At 43.6% G+C, this 21,094-nt stretch overlaps 1 protein-coding gene across 3 annotated transcripts in view; it reads left to right on the top strand.

The window, feature by feature from the left end:
- SLK (STE20 like kinase) overlaps window positions 1–21,094 on the top strand; it is a 70,139-nt gene that overhangs the window by 22,152 nt on the left and 26,893 nt on the right. Inside the window, exons 2-10 of one of the 3 annotated variants that reach the window (XM_083149271.1) lie at window positions 4,549–4,713; window positions 6,458–6,506; window positions 9,584–9,733; window positions 13,480–13,552; window positions 13,958–14,152; window positions 15,272–15,353; window positions 15,436–15,564; window positions 16,990–17,263; window positions 17,360–18,594. In XM_083149271.1, coding sequence (XP_083005397.1) covers window positions 4,549–4,713; window positions 6,458–6,506; window positions 9,584–9,733; window positions 13,480–13,552; window positions 13,958–14,152; window positions 15,272–15,353; window positions 15,436–15,564; window positions 16,990–17,263; window positions 17,360–18,594 — 2,352 coding nt within the window. Of the gene's footprint in view, window positions 1–4,548; window positions 4,714–6,457; window positions 6,507–9,583; window positions 9,734–13,479; window positions 13,553–13,957; window positions 14,153–15,271; window positions 15,354–15,435; window positions 15,565–16,989; window positions 18,595–21,094 lie in introns of all 3 variants that reach the window. The other 2 variants (XM_083149272.1, XM_083149270.1) reach the window with 2 other exon arrangements.

Genomic DNA, 21,094 nt, shown 5'->3' with positions numbered 1-21,094 from the left:
TGAATTTATATTCCTAATATAGGTCTTAAGGACATTATGCCTTATACCATTAATCTATTCTGAAAATATTTGTGTAAGCGGAGATAGTATCCCATAGATTTCACAAATATCACGACCACAAGATTATTGTATTTCCCCCTGATGAAGTCTCTGTGAGACGAAACGCGTCGGGATTGTCTACAAGCATTTTTTATCGATTATCCTGTGAAGAAAATAAACATACAAAGTATTGGAAAAGATCTCCTCTATTACTTCATTGGATTTTTGCAAATTTGTATTTAAATTCTGTTTTTAGGCGCCACACCACTATTGGGTAAAAATATATATATATATTCATGTTGGGCTTTTTTGTAAATGGTGTCTAGTGAGTGATGCTATCCATATGCGTGTGTGTGCGTGCGCGCGCGTGTGTGTGTGTGTGTGTATATATATATATATATATGTGTATGTGGATATTTGGTCTGAAACAAGTTGTTACAAATCTTGATGATCCATTTAGGATTGAAACGTCATGTCGATTTATGAATATGCAATAAAGCCTGGTAAAACTTTAACCTTGGTGAGTTGCATATTGTCTATTATATTCCTTGATGTTTTAAGGTGCCCACACACTAGAACGATTTTTTGGCCGATTTCCGATCAGCCAATTTCGGTCCGATGCGCATTATCATGGATCTTTTGCTAAATCTTCTCATCTTACGTGCTGCATGAAAGATCAGAAGATTTAACAAAAGATCCATAGGAACGCACACGGGATCTTAAGAAAAATCTATGGTAAAGATGTGCGCTTGCCTGAAATCTTTTGTCCAGGACGGGCAAAAGATTTCAAGGCTAATTTATGCGCACATCTTACGATCGCAGATCTTTCTAGTGTGTGGGCACCTTTACATCTTTTTTTTTTTTTTTTTTTTAATATACTCTTTCTCAATTTTATACGATACGATACAATACAATTCATGTCTTGTAACTTGGATATAATACTATCTCAAAATGGGATTTCCCCACCAATCATTTAACAAGCGCATGAATAAATAATACATACATACAAATACATACATAGAAACATCAACCCCCCATCCCTCGCAGCCCTCCGCCCACCCCCCCCCCCCCCCCCGCCCACCCCGCCTTAGAGTCTCACGCTATTTCTTTGAGTTGTAACTATTTCTATCCTTTTACTTTACCTCCATTTAAAGTTACCAGCTAAAAGGTGCTTGCTAAGTGATGGGCACCGTGGGTTACATCCCCTCCTCGAAAATATAGTGTATCCTTCTCTTCCCCACCCCCTCCCCCTACCCACCCCGGCGTCATTAGAGTGCCTGTATTCGTGGTTATGTAGCTCTTATTTTCCCCTTTTTTTTTTTTTTGTCTCTTTTAACTTTATAGTGTTACATGGTGGTGTTTCACGTTTCTATAATCTATTCCTAATGCTGCCGTGACCTTATAATAAGGATGTGTCACGCTGTGTTAATGGATCATTACTATTTGTGCATTTTTACGTTAGTGTTTTTCACATCTATTTAAATTTTCTGAATTTTCTCTGTGAATAGCTTATTTAATTTATCTATAGGTTAACCTAGCATTCTATTTCGTATCTAGTATAAATATAAGTGAGATCCTACCAAAAGTATCCTTTTAAGTGTTTCTTCAAAAGACAGTTTTAACCTTTAAGAGTCTAAGAAATGAGATTACGGGTATCCCTGCGGCACCCCATAATAAATGTTAGTGGTGTAGGGTATAGTGATATAAAAATTTTAACAGCTACTTTTACACCCTGAACACATGGGAGGGGGAAGGGGGGGAGAGAGAGGAGAAAAAGGGGAGAGTTATGGGCAGCTTCCAAAGTGTTCTAACCATCGGTGCCAGACTTTTTTATAACTACACAGAGCATTCCTGTTGATATAGAGCTGTTTTTCCTGCCGCGCAGTGTAGTCCACTAACTGCTTCCAGCATGTTGGGTTAGGGCCTTTTTTTGCCAGCCAGCTTCTGGCTATTATAACCTTTGCCAATGAGCATAAATTCCTGACATATTGTCGATCACCAGTTTCTATTTGTCTGGTGTCAAAGATATTAAGAAGACAACTTCTGACGGTCAACATTTCTCTCGGGATACCTGTATCCACCAACGTTTGCGTGATGGTCTCCCAGAAGTCAGTCACCAGCTGACATTGCCAGAGAAGATGAAAGAAGGTGCCTTCATGAATGTTGCATTTGGGGCATAACGCAGTGGTACGACTTTTAAATCTGACCAGGCGGCTGGTGGATAGATATGCTCTGTGAATAACAAAAAACTGCACCTGTTGAACCCTAAGGGAGTTAGTGGAGGTCTTGATTGAAGACAGCGCGTTGCGCCATTCCTCCTCATTTAGCGGCCCTAAATCCTGTACCCACTTTTTCCTCAGCAAATCCATTGCTTCTATCCCTTTATCCCGATTTAGTCTTTTATATAATCGACTTGTCAGGTTTTTTTTGCCTCCAGTCCTCATTACAGTTCTCAACTGGGATTCCCGTAAGACGGGCTGCCCCCCTGTGAACTGAGTATCGAGGGCGGCCTTCAACTGAAGGTATCGAAAAAGATAGGTGTTGGGTAGGCCAAATTCAGCTTTAAGTTCTGAGAATGTTTTGATACGTCCCTTGGTATATATCTGCCCTATGGATGAAATGGAATATCTATTCCACACTTCCCTGACCTGTATTGCCCTGAGTTCCTTAAAAATCAATGGATCTCCTATAGGATGCTGTGGATCAAGCCCCGGCGTACCTACTAATTTCTCCGCCTCCTGCCAGATTTTAACAGCCTGCTGTACTAATGGAAGATCTTTGGGATAAGTAGTAGTTTGCAGGATTCTGCTAGTTGGCGGGCAATGGGGTGTGGTCAAGGCGACCACCGCTGAGGCCATGCTATTATCCTCATCCTCGAAAATCCAGGGGCATGCTTGCGCTAACTGAGCAGCCAGGTAATAAAGGCGGAAATCCGGGAGCCCCAGGCCTCCTTCATTCTTATCCTTCATTAGTTTATTGAGCTGTACTTTTGGTCGATTGTTATGCCAGATAAACGAAGATAACTTACTGTTTAATTTCCGAAATAATACTTTGGGGATAAAAATGGGGGAATGTTGAATAATATATAATAACTGCGGAAGTACGATCATTTTAATTAAATTAATCCGGCCGGTGACAGTAAGAGGTAGCCTGCTCCAGGTTTTAAATTTATTATCAAGTTTCACTAGTAGCGGGGCCAAATTATGCATAATAAAATCCTCGGTATTTCTAGTGATCTGGATTCCGAGATATTTAAATTTTATAGACCAACCTAAGGGCGTAGGTGAAGGAAGTAAATGGGTGGGTGTATTGCCTATATATAAGATGTGCGATTTGCTCCAGTTAATTTGAAGGCTTGAGAACCTACCGAAGTTTGAAATTAGTTCTATAGTAGCATGTCCGATAATCGAAAAGGTAAATTAACATATCATCTGCGTATAGTGAGATTACATCAATCTCCTGGGCCATACGCAGTCCTCTTATCGTACTGTGTGATCTAAATAGGCATGCAAGGGGCTCAATTGCCAGGGAAAACAGCAGGGGGGAAAGTGGACACCCCTGTCTGGTTCCCCTGGCCAATCTGAAAGCCTCTGAGGTCCACCCATTCAGGGATACCCTGGCTGTGGGGCCGCTGTATAATAGTTTTACCCATTTGATGTAATTAGCCCCAAAGCCGAAGGCCTTCAGGACTGCCCAGAGATATGGCCACTCCACCATATCAAACGCTTTAGTGGCATCAAGAGACAGGATTACTGGTTGACTGTCTGGCTCAGGGGGTAGTTGCAAATGGCTATGTAACCTACGTATATTAGTCGAAGTGGATTTTCCTGGCATAAAGCCGGACTGGTTAGGGTGGACTATTTGGAGGATACATTTTTTAAGCCTGTTAGCCAGGATTTTTTTTACATCTTATGGAGTATGATGTCTGCACTATGAGAAGTGTTTTATTTTTCATTGTCTTCGAGGCAATTAAAACGAGCGAACCTGAATTTAGGAAAGAGAGAACCTACCCCATTGGACTTTTACTGGTGAACCTGTTCCCTGCCTGGGGTGTTGCTGTCTGCTGTGGTATTTCTAGCACAGGTCTGGTTTGAATATCAGTGCTGATATATAGACCACACTGTGCTAGAAGCACTACAGCAGACAGTGACACCCCAGGTAGGGAAGAGGAACTGCATTTGTTTTCAAAGATGGCAGGTGCTACAATGAACACTATGCCCTCATTTACTCCTCTGCTGCTTGTTAGGAGGGAAGTTATTCTATTAAAGAACAGGCGCAATAACGGACAGGCTAACTTGTCTTGCAGAAACGTAGGGTGCTAATTGGTGGATGGAAGGAGTAGTAGGACACTTTCATAAACATGTGAGAAGAGCTTCAGCTGTATGTAGGGAAGCTGGAGGTAATACTTTATCACAATCACACTGATCGGTGTATTTAACTTTCATAATTTATATCTGAATATTTGAATTTCTGTATTAAGTAACTATTTATTTCTGTGATTCTCTCCAGGCCCAGAATAAAGAGACTGGCATTTTGGCAGCAGCAAAAGTTATTGATACGAAATCTGAAGATGAACTTGAAGATTACATGGTGGAAATCGATATTCTGGCATCATGTGATCACCAATATATTGTTAAATTGCTGGATGCTTTCTATTATGAAAATAACCTCTGGGTAAGTAATATTCTGTGATGGTGAGCTTTCGAAGCTGTGGGGCAGATGTGTTAAGCCTGATAATGTGGGCAAGAAGTGGTGGAAGGAGATAACGCACCAGCCAATCAACTCCTAACTATCATTTTTCAAACATAGCTGGTGTGTTATCAATTCAAACTTTATCACCACTTTATCAATTTACCAGGCTTCATACATCTGCCCCTGTGTTACCAGCTTGGGACATAAATTGTATGTAGAAAGCAGATGTGGTCACTGAAATCAGAGCCGCCACTATGAATCTTGGGGCCGGGGACTGACCCCCTAGTACCATTACTCTCTCTCCCCCTGCATGCATCTCCTCCGGAAGGAGCGCACAGTGCAGCCTGCAGAGCGCCGAGCCCCTTTGTGTCCTAGGCTCAGCGCTCTGCAGGCTGCACTGTGTATTGTGCGTGCCTGGCTGGGGGGCCGACGGATGGGGGAGGCGGTTTGCAGGAGTGGGGGCGTGGCACCGTGTCGCTGTGGGCAGCTGTCTGGGCCCCTCCAGAGGCTGGGGCCTGGTACAGCTGTAACCACAGCACCCCCCTGTCGGCAGCCCTGACTGAAATGATCATTTTCTGATTTCACTCTCTGAAAGGGGAGATGCATCAAGCAATGTAATGAGTGGACAAATGGACAAATGGAGAAGTTGCCCATAGCCACCACCAGCTTCTACCAATCATTGTATCGAATGTATGTAAAAGATGCTAGAGGGAAGCTGGCCTATAGGCAACACCTCCATTCTTTACACTGCTCGGCACCTCCCGCCTAGTTCTGTATATATTTATGGAGTAGTATCTGCTTGACGAGCCTCTGTTTCACCTTACCTGGTTTTACATTCACAAACCAGGTAAGCAAGTGGGTCCATTTGACAGTAGGGGTTATTTGCTGATGTTAGGTATATGGCTATTAACACTGGTACAGTACGGTGAACATGGTGTCGGGGGAGTTTAAATGGGATTCATACGGATGACCAGCGGTCAGAATACCGATGCTGGCATCTTGAAGGAGGGAATCCCCAGTGGTCAGGTAAGTGTACTTACCCTCCCTGTGCCCGCTCCCCCCCCCTCCCCCCCAATAGTGCCAAAACCTCTCTACACCGCCTAATGCTAACCTTAACGTCTAAGTGCCCTGCATACTCACTGATCGGGATGCCGACTGTCTGTGTTCCAGCATCATGATCCTTTGGGAAATCCGGAACTGGTCTTCTTAAAGGCAGTCGGGATGCCAGCATCAATATACTGACCACTGGCATCCTGACCGCCGGGTGCTGACTTCATCCCATTACACTTCCCGTCTTTTGTGCTCAAACCACCAACTTGCTCTATTTTGGGTATGAAGTCTTTAAAATGTGGTCCGACCACATTCTTATTGATGGTTTAAGCCAGGGATGAGGAACCTTCGGCCCTCCAGCTGTTGTTGAGCTACACATCCAAGCATGCCCTGCTACAGTTTTGCTATTTGGCCATGCTAAAACTGTAGCAAGGCATGCTGGGATGTGTAGTTCAACAACAGCTGGAGGGCTGAAGGTTTCCCATCCCTGGGTTAAGCAGATAACATTTGTAACAATCTCTAATACATTTTAGATTCCTGAGCTGTAATTGTACACGTTGTTGTGTAAATGACCTATATAAATGCATTACAGAACGAGAGAAAGCGAATTCTAGGGAAGTTAAACGGGTTGTGTCTGTATGTTCATGTCCCAGTGATTTCCTTCTGTTTCTCACAGATTCTTATTGAGTTCTGTGCCGGGGGAGCTGTGGATGCCGTAATGCTGGGTAAGTCTGTCACGGTTCTCAGTGAGGAGAATATGCTTTTTGTTCCTCTGTTTCTGAAGAAGACTCTGCAGGAGGCCGCGCTGATTATTCTCTGTGGTACAAAAGCTCTGTAAAGGCATTTTCATGTGTTGTACACCCCCATCCAACCTAATATTGTACCTCCAGAGAGAATGCTGGAGAGTTTATGTGGGGGAGGCCTAGTCTCCAAGCCGTGCTGTTTATCACATAGCTGCAGTGTTTCTTCCTCCTCTCATGTAGAATAATACTGGCCTTCAAGGTTCTAGACTGTTTAAGTACTACATTTACCAGGAAGCTTAGCAAATAGGGATCCGGATGATAGATGAACAGTCAGTAGGTCGACATGGTCAAAAGGTTGACATGACAGTGGTTGATACATGCTACTATTTCTAGCATACAAGCACACATACACACTACTATTACTAGCATACAAGCACACATACACACTACTATTACTAGCATACAAGCACACATACACACTACTATTACTAGCATACAAGCACACATACACGCTACTATTACTAGCATACAAGCACACATACACACTACTATTACTAGCATACAAGCACACATACACACTACTATTCCTAGCATACAAGCACACATACACGCTACTATTACTAGCATACAAGCACACATACACGCTACTATTACTAGCATACAAGCACACATACACGCTACTATTACTAGCATACAAGCACACATACACGCTACTATTACTAGCATTCAAGCACACATACACACTACTATTACTAGCATACAAGCACACATACACACTACTATTACTAGCATACAAGCACACATACATACTACTATTACTAGCATACAAGCACACATACACGCTACTATTACTAGCATACAAGCACACATACACGCTACTATTACTAGCATACAAGCACACATACAGGCTACTATTACTAGCATAGAAGCACACATACACGCTACTATTACTAGCATACAAGCACACATACACGCTTCTATTACTAGCATACAAGCACACATACACGCTACTATTACTAGCATACAAGCACACATACAGGCTACTATTACTAGCATACAAGCACACATACACGCTACTATTACTAGCATACAAGCACACATACACGCTACTATTACTAGCATACAAGCACACATACACGCTACTATTACTAGCATACAAGCACACATACACGCTACTATTACTAGCATACAAGCACACATACAGCCTACTATTACTAGCATACAAGCACACATACAGCCTACTATTACTAGCATACAAGCACACATACAGCCTACTATTACTAGCATACAAGCACACATACAGCCTACTATTACTAGCATACAAGCACACATACAGCCTACTATTACTAGCATACAAGCACACATACACACTACTATTATTAGCATACAAGCACACATACATACTACTATTTCTAGCATACAAGCACACATACACACTACTATTACTAGCATACAAGCACACATACACACTACTATTACTAGCATACAAGCACACATACACACTACTATTACTAGCATACAAGCACACATACACACTACTATTACTAGCATACAAGCACACATACAGCCTACTATTACTAGCATACAAGCACACATACAGCCTACTATTACTAGCATACAAGCACACATACAGCCTACTATTACTAGCATACAAGCACACATACACACTACTATTACTAGCATACAAGCACACATACACACTACTATTTCTAGCATACAAGCACACATACATACTACTATTACTAGCATACAAGCACACATACACACTACTATTACTAGCATACAAGCACACATACACACTACTATTTCTAGCATACAAGCACACATACACACTACTATTTCTAGCATACAAGCACACATACACACTACTATTTCTAGCATACAAGCACACATACATACTACTATTACTAGCATACAAGCACACATACACACTACTATTACTAGCATACAAGCACACATACACACTACTATTACTAGCATACAAGCACACATACACACTACTATTACTAGCATACAAGCACACATACACACTACTATTACTAGCATACAAGCACACATACACACTACTATTACTAGCATACAAGCACACATACAGCCTACTATTACTAGCATACAAGCACACATACAGCCTACTATTACTAGCATACAAGCACACATACACACTACTATTACTAGCATACAAGCACACATACAGCCTACTATTACTAGCATACAAGCACACATACACACTACTATTACTAGCATACAAGCACACATACAGCCTACTATTACTAGCATACAAGCACACATACACACTACTATTACTAGCATACAAGCACACATACAGCCTACTATTACTAGCATACAAGCACACATAGAGCCTACTATTACTAGCATACAAGCACACATACAGGCTACTATTACTAGCATACAAGCACACATACACGCTACTATTACTAGCATACAAGCACACATACACGCTACTATTACTAGCATACAAGCACACATACACGCTACTATTACTAGCATACAAGCACACATACACGCTACTATTCCTAGCATACAAGCACACATACACGTTACTATTACTAACATACAAGCACACATACAGGCTACTTTTACTAGCACACATGCACACATACACGCTACTATTCCTAGCATACAAGCACACATACACGCTACTATTACTAGCATACAAGTACACATTACTATTACTAGCATACTGTACAAACACACATACACACTACTATTACTAGCATACAAGCACACATACACACTACTATTACTAGCATACAAGCACACATACACACTACTATTACTAGCATACAAGCACACATACACACTACTATTACTACCATACAAGCACACATACACACTACTATTACTAGCATACAAGATTCTAGAATGAATGTCTGTGTGTGCGTGTACATGTGGTAGGGAATATAGATTGTAAGCTCCACTGGGGCAGGGACTGATGTGAATGTTCAAATATTCTCTGTGTGTTGCGGAATATCTTTGGGCTATATAAAGAACTTTTAATATATAAGTCAGACAATGTTGTGTTCATCTTCTGGTTGCAGAGCTGGAGCGCCCTTTAACAGAGCCGCAAATACGTGTGATTTGTAGGCAGACTTTGGAGGCGCTGGTTTATTTACATGACCACAAAATCATCCATCGAGATCTGAAGGCAGGAAATATACTTCTAACACTTGATGGCGATGTGAAACTAGGTAAGTGACTTTCATAGTAGGTATGTCGTGTTCTCCCCAATGTTGTCCTCCCAAAATCACAAGTGAAATAGTTATCTCCACCTGTGATCTTTTAAAATTTGTCAATGAGTAATGAGTGCACCTGTGCACCTGCCAGGTTACCTGGAAAACGTGAACTGTGTTGGGGTCCTGAGGACCGAGTTTGAGAACCCCTGGTCTAGTATGTACGGCAGATTTATTGTAATTGTTGGCTCATTTTGAGCATGATTCAGGCCTGATCGCTGGGCTGCAAATTTTCAGCCCGAGTGATTATCGAGCGACCAGGCATGCACACGGTACTCGGGCTGCAAATTTGCATTCACAAGGTGATTGACAGCCGGCGGCCAATTGTGGGCGGCACTCTGCCTTTTCTGGGAGTGCCCCAGAAAATGCAGGCAGCGCCCAGCCATTGGGAGGGAGTGCCGCTGTCGTCAGCAGCGGCCAATCTGCATGAGATCCAGATGCGATTACAATTTAGACTATCTGCATACAATTTAGACTATATAGTGCAGATCTGCACTATATAGACAGGGCAGCCAAGACTTTCTGGCTGAGATATGGGAGCGCGCATCTTGAACGCATCTGGATCGCTTGGGATAAAACCCATACAATCTGCATGAGTATGCAGTCAAAATCTCATCTGGATCTCATGCAGATTGTATGGGTTTTATCCCTTGCGATCCAGATGCGATCTCGATGTGCGCTTTCATATCTCAGCCAGAAAGTCTTGGCTGCATAGACTATATAGTGCAGATCTGCACTATATAGTCTAAAGGTGTGTGCACACGGTTAGATGTGCCTTAAGATGCGATCTACAGTATGATCAGATCGGATCGGGATCGGATCGCAAGGCACATCCGATTTGCATACAATCTTGACTATATAGTGCAGATCTGCACTATATAGTCAAGGCAGCCAAGACTTTCTGGCTTGCGATACGTGAATGCGCATCGGGATCGCAAGGGTTAAAACCCATGCGATCTGCATCCGATGCCGATCCGATGTTGACTATATCGTCAACATTGGAAAGGAAATCGGACCGTGTGTACACACTATTAATTGTATGCAGATAGTCTAAATTGTATATATTGTATGCAGATAGTCTAAATTGTAAATCTCATCTGGATCTCATGCAGATTGTACAAGTGTGTACACAGCATAAGTCTAGACTTAACCGGCAGCTGTGAACTGGGGGAAAACCATTTGAATGTGAGCGACTGGAAATTTATTTATTACACCTGGTGACGTGTTCCTGTAATGCCAATGACCTACACTGCGGGGAGGGATATTATTACATGACGCAGATTTCTAAGCTTGCCATTGGAAATGGTTTATTATCCGTTTCTATATTTGTCCCTTAATAAATCAAGGTTAAATGTCATTGGCTAATCTGGTGTAAGGCGTATTGTATAGTTATGTCTTTATAAACGAGAAACTTGGAGATTTGGTGGCACAGCACTGTTTCCCTGTGCTATGTGATTGCCCCAGTACTGTAGATGGTGTGTGCATTCTATAACTTACTACTGGTTCACTATCCCTTATGTGAAATGCTCGGGACCACAAGCTTTTTGGATAAGGGTTTTTTGGAATATTTTTTTTCTTCCATACTTACCTGGTGCCCTGATGGTCCCCCGATGTCCATGGCGGCCTTCAGGATCCTATTCAGCTGCATCTCTGGTCCCATGTGCGTCCCCGGCATGACCGCACACTTATGCATCCCTGGGACCAGAGATGCCACTGAAAAGGTTACCGGAGGCCTCCATGGATTGGGGGATGAGGTAAGTATGACAAACCCCCGTAGCTGTCGACCTTGTTAATTCCACTATCCACGCCACCCGGAAGCGTGGCGAGGGGACCTTTTCATGCCCCCACTATCCACGTCGGTGTGGAGTTGATTTTATAAAGTGTGGCGAGCCACCGAGGCCGAAGCGTGGCGAGCGGCCGCAAATTACTTCACAGGTATACGCGTCCCCTCGCGGGGCTCGCCACGCTTCTGGCTCGTTGGTTCACTGCGCTCGCACACACTTTATAAAATCAACTCCACGCCGACGTGGATAGTGGGGGTATGAAAAGGTTGGTCGGACGCGTGGCGTGGATAGTGGAATTAACAAGGTCGACAGCTGTTACGTCGACTAGTGTCATTGTGAACAGGTTTAAGAGTGTTTTGCACAGTGCACCCCTATGTAGATGCCCCCTTCTTAGCGGTTTCCAGGGAGTCTGGATTTAGACGCTTTAGAGTCTAAATTTTAGCGTGTGCAGGGAGTCTGGATTTAGACGCTAAAGCGTCTAAATTTTAACGTGTGCCGGGTGTCTAGTTTAGAAGCCCCGTACGTTAGCGGTGTGCCGGGGTGCCCAGTTTACATGCCCCCGTTGTCAGCGGTGTGCAGGACTGTCTATATCACTGTGGAACTACAAGTACCACAGTGACCTGTCAGCGCTGGGCAGCGCGCGCTGCTTCTGCCCAGCGCTACGCTGATAACGTAGATTACATTTGTAAAGCAGGCACGCGCTGCGCTGAGAACAGCGCACAGTTAAACACAGAGTCTGGCAAGCTGCCAAGTTTCAAACACAGACTGTGCGCGCGGTGGCGCCGTGAAACTACACAAGTACCAAAAAGTAGAAAAAATTGTGTATATATTTTATTTATTTATTATGTTTCTTATATAGCACAGCATATTCCGTTGCGCTTTACAAAGGGAGACAGTGATACAACAAACAGTATTTACAGACAGTCAAAATGTAGGATATATGTGATCCTTAGGTTTACTTATGTGGCGAGGGACAGGATTTGCTTCTGTTCATCCACATATTTTATGATTGGCAGCCACCAGCAGCACTGGTTTTGTCCATAAATAATTGATCATAAAATTTTAATAATTTGAATTGGTCCAGGACCACCATCCCGTGGCACCCCTGCAAGTGTCCCGAGGCACCCCAGGGAGCCACGGCATACAGTTTGGGAACCACTGGTAGTGTTCCTTCTAGGAATCAAACTGGGCAGGGCGCGCCAACATCACCAATGGGGGCGTGCCCGGGCCACCGCGTCACTGAAGGGGGCGTGCCCGGGCCGCCGCGTCACTGAAGGGGGCGTGCCCGGGCCGCCGCGTCACTGAAGGGGGCGTGCCCGGGCCGCCGCGTCACTGAAGGGGGCGTGCCTGGGCCGCCGCGTCACTGAAGGGGGCGTGCCCAGGCCGCCGCGTCACTGAAGGGGGCGTGCCTGGCCGTAACTACGTCCCCGAGCTGCTGAGAAAGTGCAGTGCACCGCAATATATGGCGGCGCTGGGCTTCACCGGTGCACTCCGGCGGGCAGGCAGCAGGCTGTTTTAGTGGGGCACTGCTAGAGGGGCAGGGCGCATTCTGCTCTTTAGAAATCAGGCAGGGTGCAGCGCCCCGCTAAAACAGCCTAACGGGAACACTACACTGGATTACTGTAGGGTTACCTTTTAGATGTTTGGGTCTTTTTGCACTTTCTGTTCCTTGGAAATGCCTTCACACGAATGTGTCAAACTGTGTAATAAAATCATACCTGTTACATCAAAGTAATTATTTGCAAACTAGTTACCAGCCCATTAAAATAAAGGAACAGCGGTGATATCAGTGCTGGCGGCTGTTTGAGCAACACTTGCGTTGTAATACAAACCAGTCAGTCTTATGCACAAAGATGATGGCCTTTTAACAATGTCCTGAAAATAACTGTTTTCTAAATGCATGATGTCTCTTGTTCAAAGCTGATTTTGGAGTGTCTGCTAAAAACACCAAGACATTACAGCGGAGAGATTCATTTATTGGCACACCTTACTGGTATGTGTATCTTTTTTTTTTCTTAAAAAAGTTTGGGTTTAGCTACACTTTTTTTAACTGTTCCTTCTGGATTGATTACATATTAACCCCCCTTTCCTTATTCTTGGCAGTGTTGCTGTGATTGACAGTCCTAGCACTGTTGCAGCAATGGGTTCTGTCTAGGCCAGAGACTGACCCACTTTCCATAAGCAATTCCTTGTCCAGAGTTATATTGATGAAAATCTATCTCCGTGCTTTTCTAGGTTTTCCAGTGACTCAAAAGTGACTTATAAACCATTTTTTTACCTATACCTCATACTGTAGCTCTTTATATCGCATCTGAACATGTGTTTGATGGATTTTCTGATTTTATGTTGTGTGTATTGCAATTAGACTTGTTTATGCTTTACATCTCTTATACCCTAGGATGGCTCCGGAAGTGGTAATGTGTGAGACTTCCAAGGACAAGCCATATGATTTTAAAGCTGACGTGTGGTCTCTAGGTGTCACCTTAATTGAGATGGCTCAGATTGAGCCCCCTCACCACGAACTAAACCCAATGCGTGTCTTGTTAAAGATTGCAAAATCAGAGCCGCCTACGTTGGCACAGCCATCAAGATGGTAAGTGTGTGCTTTTTATTTTTGTGCCTAGCAATGTAAACCTGCATGGTCCATTCTCGACCCAATTCAGGTGGATTGAGTCAATTTATCAGACAAAATCTGATGTGCCGGATGTGTAGGACACAATGCACAATCCCATGCCATTGGGTATCACCAAGAGATTGTAAGAGATTGATCCTCCTGCGCATAGGATAAATATTGAGTCAATCAGGTCCAATTTGTTGAACAATAAGTTGAACAAGTGTAAGGGGGCCTTTAAATGACTTGGTCAATCTACCCTTTAAGTTGCCTTATTGGTTTTCCTGTACTTGATTCCCTTTGCCAGTGTTTCTCCACCTTGGTCCACAGGACCCTAAACTGGGTACACACTTCAATCCTCAAGGGATCCAACTCAATATGCGACTGTTTATACACATCTATGGGTACACATTTGTCCAACTTTGCACCGACCTCAAATCTGCATCTGCTGAAACAATCTGAATGAACCCGTACACCCTTCCAATCTATGGCAGACTGGCTGCCTTTCACATACAAATTGACATAATCACAGGAATTGCACAGTATGATCAATGCAGGTTTAAAAAATACTTAGAATAATAATTTAAAAAAATGAAGCTAAATTAAGGGTACTGCTGTGTGACTCACTTTGTATTAACCACTTGCGACCACATCCGGCTGTGCTTTCACTGACATGGTCACGTCTGATGCAACCTGTCAGAAAGCTCATTGCACAGTCACAGGAAAAGACTCTATACACCCAAAGGGCCTGCTGTGCTGCCGATCACTGCTAGTCCGTTTTTGGAAAAAGTGTTCGTTCTTTGCGGCATGCTATGAATTTGGTGTCCTGCTGTGTGTGCGAATTGAGGGCATCATTATATGGCATACTGTGAATGTTGGCCATTGTGATGTGGTCTACTAAGAATTAGAGGCACTACAGTGGGGCACGCTATGATTTGGTGGCCCTGCTTTTGCCATTCTTTGTCTTAAGGGCCTTGCTGTGTGGCATAATATGAATTGGGGGCAGTACTGTGTAGTATTACTACTTACGTACGTAATATCAAATTTCTCATATTTTTGGGCCAAAATAAACAAGCATATTATGTATGTTTTTGTTTTTAGGTCAAAAGAATTTAGTGACTTTTTAAAGAAGTGTTTGGAGAAGAACCTTGAAGCCCGGTGGACCACCGTTCAGTTGCTGCAGGTAAAACAGACAGAATTCTATGTATTACAATATGGTTGTTTATATGGAGCAATGATACAAGAATGGACATCTTTCCCTACAGCACCCATTTGTGTCATCTGTGAACTCCAGTAAACCAGTGCGGGAGCTGATCGCAGAGGCCAAGGCCGAGGTTTTGGAGGAAGTGGAGGACTCTAAAGAGGATGATGAAGAAGAGACAGAAAGCACTTTGGTTAGAACTTTTATCTTTTGCATTCACTTCAAGCTGTGTTATAGTTAATGTTTTGGTTTTCATTACACAAATGTTTGTCACATTTTTGTATTGTTTGAAGATAGTAGCATTCAATTTTGGACTCTACAAGCCAAGACAACCATGGCATTAATGAACTATTCGTAGCAATATAGCATCCTTTTAAAGCGGTATAAGGGGCAGTGGGATATAGTGCAGCTCAGGGAAAATGATAACGACAAAATAGGTATAGGCTTAGCAGAAGATCTGAGAGTATAGGATCGCCAAAGAATAGATCTGGGATATTCAGAGGGTATCGGAAACTGAGTGAAGACAGGGGGTAGAATCGATATGGGTGAAGGCGACTAAAGCGGGATATGTCTCCTTTACTGATATCTATTCTACCCCCTGTCTACACTCTAAAACGTTGTCAGTATATAACCTACAAGAGCAAACATTGCTAGACACAACAGTGCCAATTTCTATCCTTTCCCCCTGAGGAGAACGCTGTACGAATTACGCTTTTTTATCCTTTAAAGAAGGCTGTCTTATGTTCCACCAACAAGTCATGTTTTCAGGATATGCACCCTAATTCTAAACGTTCGGTTCCACCATGCTGAGACTTGTAGTGCCAAAGAGAAAAAAATTAAATAAAAAAAGAGACAATGCAGGTGTACACTCTAAGGGGGATATTCAATCTCCCGCCGCCATTCCCTACGGGGGAAATAGTGGCGGGGCCCTATTCAATGCTGTCTTCCCCGACAGCATTGAACAGGGATCTGGGCAGAACGTGCCCGACTTCACAAGCAGTTGAGCACGTTTTGCCGAGAACGGCCGGGAATTGACAAGCTCCAGGCTGCAGCTCGACTATTTCCGTCAGCTTCACGCGGCCACGCTCCCCTCTCAGAGGCCGGCAAATGGGACATTGAATCCCGCCTGCAAAATCCATGTCGAGCCGCCCGAGAACGGAAAAGGGACATTGAATACCCTCTAAGCATGAACCAGATCAATTATAGTAAACTCTGTAATTTAAGATGGAGTAAAATTGAGGTTCTTAGCATCATTTTTGTTCTAATATATGGGCCAACCTACCAGGACTAGGTCGCGCCATCAGTTAGATCCCTAACATTCATACAGTTCAATACAGAGCACAGGTCCACAGTATGATAATGATTGCAAGCATTGGTTCTGTCTTACTACAGAGTAGCGTGTGCTCATAATCCTTCAGAAAACATCTTATTCTTTAAGTAAATCATTTCAGTATACAGCTCGGCAAAGCTCCTCTATATAGAAGTTCTTGTTGTGTATCTGTAGATGAGCCACTTTTATGGCTAACACAAAAAATGTACGCCTCCAAATGGGAAATATTATATGTATTTCATTGCACTTTCCCTTTTTTCATAATATTATTTTGTGTTTTCTCATTAGCCTGTTCCGAACAGTAATCGGGCTTCCTCGGACCTCAGCATTGCTAGCTTGGAGGATGACAAACTGTCCCAGAATGCTTCTACTCTAGAACCTGTTTCAGAAAAACCTGTGCCCACTGTGGCTGAGAATATGGTCCCTAGTCCTGATAATGTGATTGAATCCGCTAAAGTGCAAGTGGAGGAGTCTGCAGAAGTTAAGAAGCCTGCCACTCCAGAAGATAAGAAGCCTGTCACTCCAGAAGAGAAGAAGCCTGTCACTCCAGAAGAGAAGAAGCCTGTCACTCCAGAAGAGAAGAAGCCCGTCACTCCAGAAGAGAAGAAGCCCGTCACTCCAGAAGAGAAGAAGCCTGTCACTCCAGAAGAGAAGAAGCCTGTCACTCCAGAACCAGAAGATAAAAAGCCCATTAATGCAGAACCAGAAGATAAAAAGCCCATTAATGCAGAACCAGAAGATAAGAAGCACCTCACTCCAGAAACAGAAGATAAGATGCACCTCACTCCAGAAACAGAAGATAAGAAGCACCTCACTCCAGAACCAGAAGATCAGAAGCTTGTATCCAAAAAGAATGAAGATCCACTTCCTGACCATACGGTCACAGCTGTAAATGAAGTAGATGAAAATAAAGTTGAGGTTTCTGTTCCAGAGCCGAGTTCACCTGCCGATAGTCACATTAAACCAGAGGAAATGTCTGTACTTCCAGAAAAGGATACGGAGGAGAAACCTCACATAGATGAGCTCCAACCTGCTCCGGCTGAATCCAAAGTTATAGATGTTCTCCCTGAATCCCTCGTACAGAATGGAGTACAAAATGAAGCCGAAGCTGCCACAAATGAGACAATGGGTATGCCGAGAGATGAGGATTTACCTAAAACCGTATATGAGCCACCTAAAGTGGAGTCTCCAGAAGGACCCAAACAAGAGCCACAGCCACACATTACAGAGAATGGTACAAGTGAAAAATCTGCTGATGAAATTTCTGATTCGGATGTTAATGCAAACCATATAAATGAGGAGGTTTCTGGAATTTCCAAAGAAAATTCTGAAACCATTAAAGGTGAGGAGGAACCTAACACAAAACTAGAAATCCTATCTGGCGGAGCCCAGGAAAAGAAAGAAGTTCCTTCAGGTGTAAACGCTGCTTCGGAGAGTCACGGTGACCAATCACCAGAAAACACTGGGCAAGTAAATCATGTTAATGCCAATGAAATTATCTTGTCCACTGCTATTCAGGTGGCAGAGGATAAGCAAACCGAGAAGGAAACCCAAGTTCCTAGTGATTCTATAAAGAATTCATCTGTGGTCTCAGAGACTGATAAAGAATCCGTGCAAAACCTACCCCATGATACTGCTGTAATCTCTAATGAAGGTGCCACGGAGAATGAATCTCCTCCCTTCGTGCCCAGTATTAGTGTAATCACTGCTGAAGGTGAAGAGAAAGAGAATGCCAAACCGAAGACCTCTCCCTCAGGAGATGCTGAAATTCCAAAGGAAATTGATTCAGATTCAGGAATGGGTTCTACAACTGATAGTGGGAGCATGGACTTAAATTTGTCCATATCCAGCTTCTTGAGGAAGAACAATGAGTCTGGATCAATATCAATACAGGTAAGATTAGGATTCCGTTGATGTTTAAGGGATTCTAGTTTACGCCACTGCCTGTTGTCTTTGATGATTAATATTCCATGATTTGGTTCATGGATCTTCACAGTGGCTTGACTTCACTTGAGCAGGCCGTTGGCTATTTTGAAAAATAACCCTGTACTTTCCACTGAAGCTTCAGACTTGAAAGTGCAAAGGGGGGGGGGGGGGGGGGGGTGTCACTATTTTGTTAAAGCTCGGAAGAAAACGATGGTGGTTTTTTTTGAGTGTTGGTAATAAGAAATGGGTATGGTATGTATTTTACATGGACAGATGTTAAAATTGCTTTGATGTAAACTTAAAACCACTGTTGTAATGAGGTTCTCGAAGTGTTCTAGTTGGGTCACCTAAGAAACATGATAAATGCCCCATAGCACCCAAGATGTTTAATCTTGAGCGCCTTCTAGAGAAAACTTTTATATAGTATAGGACAGAGGTTTAAAAATCACAAGTGCTGGTTGGAAATGAGCAACCTTTTAATGCCCCTATGTGAGATTTTTATGGTTCGATGTCAATAGAGCAAGGCAATTTGTGTTAGCAAATTGACCTGTACGTACCATTTCCACAGTTTCAGCCTTGGTGCTAAAGGGTTGGTCAGAGAACTCCATTGTATTATATAGCATTAATTTAAGTATGTAGTGTTCTATGCTACACGGAAGCAATTATAAAATACTAGGGGTTGCAGTATAGACATATGTGCTGGTATTATTTATTTATTTACAGTTTCTTATAAAGTGCAGCTGATTTCGTTGCGCTTTGCAAATGTTGACAACACTGCAAGAACAAACTGGGTAAAACAGACAGACATAGAGTTTGGAGGGCCCTGCTGCAAGCTTACAATCTATAGGGAAATAGGTGTGGTGCACCAGTAATAGCATAGCTTGTAGGTCCAGAAGGGAAGCTATATAATACATGAGTGCCTCTAAGGGTTAGGTGGGTGATAGGCTTGCCTGTAGAGGTGAGTGTTCAGGGAATGCTTGAAAGTTTGGAGGCTAGTGGAGAGTCTTATTGTGTGTGGAAGGGCATTCCATAGGGTGGGTGCAGCTCTATGAAAGTCCTGTATTAGTGAATAAGAGCTAGTGATCTGTGCAGAAGAGTGACGCAGATCTTGTGCAGAGCGGAGAGAGCCAGTTGGGAGATATTTGTGATAAGTGAAGAGATATAAGCTGGTGCAGTATGGTTAATAGCTTTATATGTAAGTAGAAGTATTTTGTATTGACTACGGTAGAATACGGGCAACCAATGAAGGGACTGGCAGAGTGGATGAGCAGACGATGAGCGTCTTGCTTTGAAGATCAGCCTCGCAGCAGCATTTAAAATAGATTGCAGTGGTTAAAGTCTGTTCTTGGGAAGACCAATGAGGAGACTATTGTAATAATCAATGTTAGAGATAATGTGTGCATAGATTAGGGTTTTAGCAGTGTCATGTGTAAGATAGGGTTGTATCTTGGATATGTTTTTTAGATGCATGTAACATGATTTGAGCCAGAATGAATGTGGGGAACAAATGACAGTTCAAAGTCAAGGGTGACCCCTAGGCAGTGAGCTTGTGGGGTAGAATAGATTGTCACGTTGACAGTTATGGAGAAATCAGGAGGGTAACTGCTCCTGGTGGGAATAGAATTAATTCAGTCTTGGAAATATTAAGTTTGAGGTAGCGAGAAGACATCCAAGATGAGATGGCAGAGAGGCATTCAGAGACATCTGCCAAAACCACTGGTGACAACTCTGGGGTTGATAGATAGGTACTCTTTACTTAGAAGGGCGCCCATCTCGGCCATCTCGGGCATTGAATGCACTAAAAAATCAGGTGCGATGCGACAGACGAGATGCCCGAGATTTCCCATAGGGAACAATGTTAAATGTCTCAATTGACCCGATTTTCCTGTTCAATGCCTCAATTGACCCAATTTTTCCATAGGAAACAATGTTAAATGGGCCACAGAGGCCAAATAGGCACCCTGAAGTGAATAATGGCCACCCGAATTGTTAACGCCACCCCACGATCAACGGCAACCCGAAGCGTGGCGAGCGCAGCGAGCCCGCGAGGGGCGGCGGTACGTGTCCTACGACCTTTTCATACCCCCACTATCCACGTCGGCGTGGAGTTGAGAATAGAAAGTGTGGCGAGCGGCTGCGGATACCTTCACAGGTATCCGCGTCCCCTCGCGGGCTTCACAGCTGTCCGCGTACCCTCGCGGGGCTCGCCACGCTTCGGGCTCGGTGGCTCGCTGCGCTCGCCACACTTTCTATTCTCAACTCCACGCCGACGTGGATAGTGGGGGTATGAAAAGGTCGTAGGACGCGTACCGCCGCCCCTCGCGGGCTCGCTGCGCTCGCCACGCATCGGGTTGACGTTGATCGTGGGGTGGCGTTAACAATTCGGGTGGCCATTATACACTTCAGGGTGCCTATTTGGCCTCTGTGGCCCATTTAACATTGTTTCCTATGGAAAAATCGGGTCAAT

Source organism: Crinia signifera, chromosome 6 (assembly GCF_055691185.1).
Source record: "Crinia signifera chromosome 6, ASM5569118v1, whole genome shotgun sequence".
Taxonomy (NCBI): Eukaryota; Metazoa; Chordata; class Amphibia; order Anura; family Myobatrachidae; genus Crinia; species Crinia signifera.
Note: the sequence above shows the minus strand (reverse complement) of the source record. Positions and strands in the feature narration are given on the sequence as shown.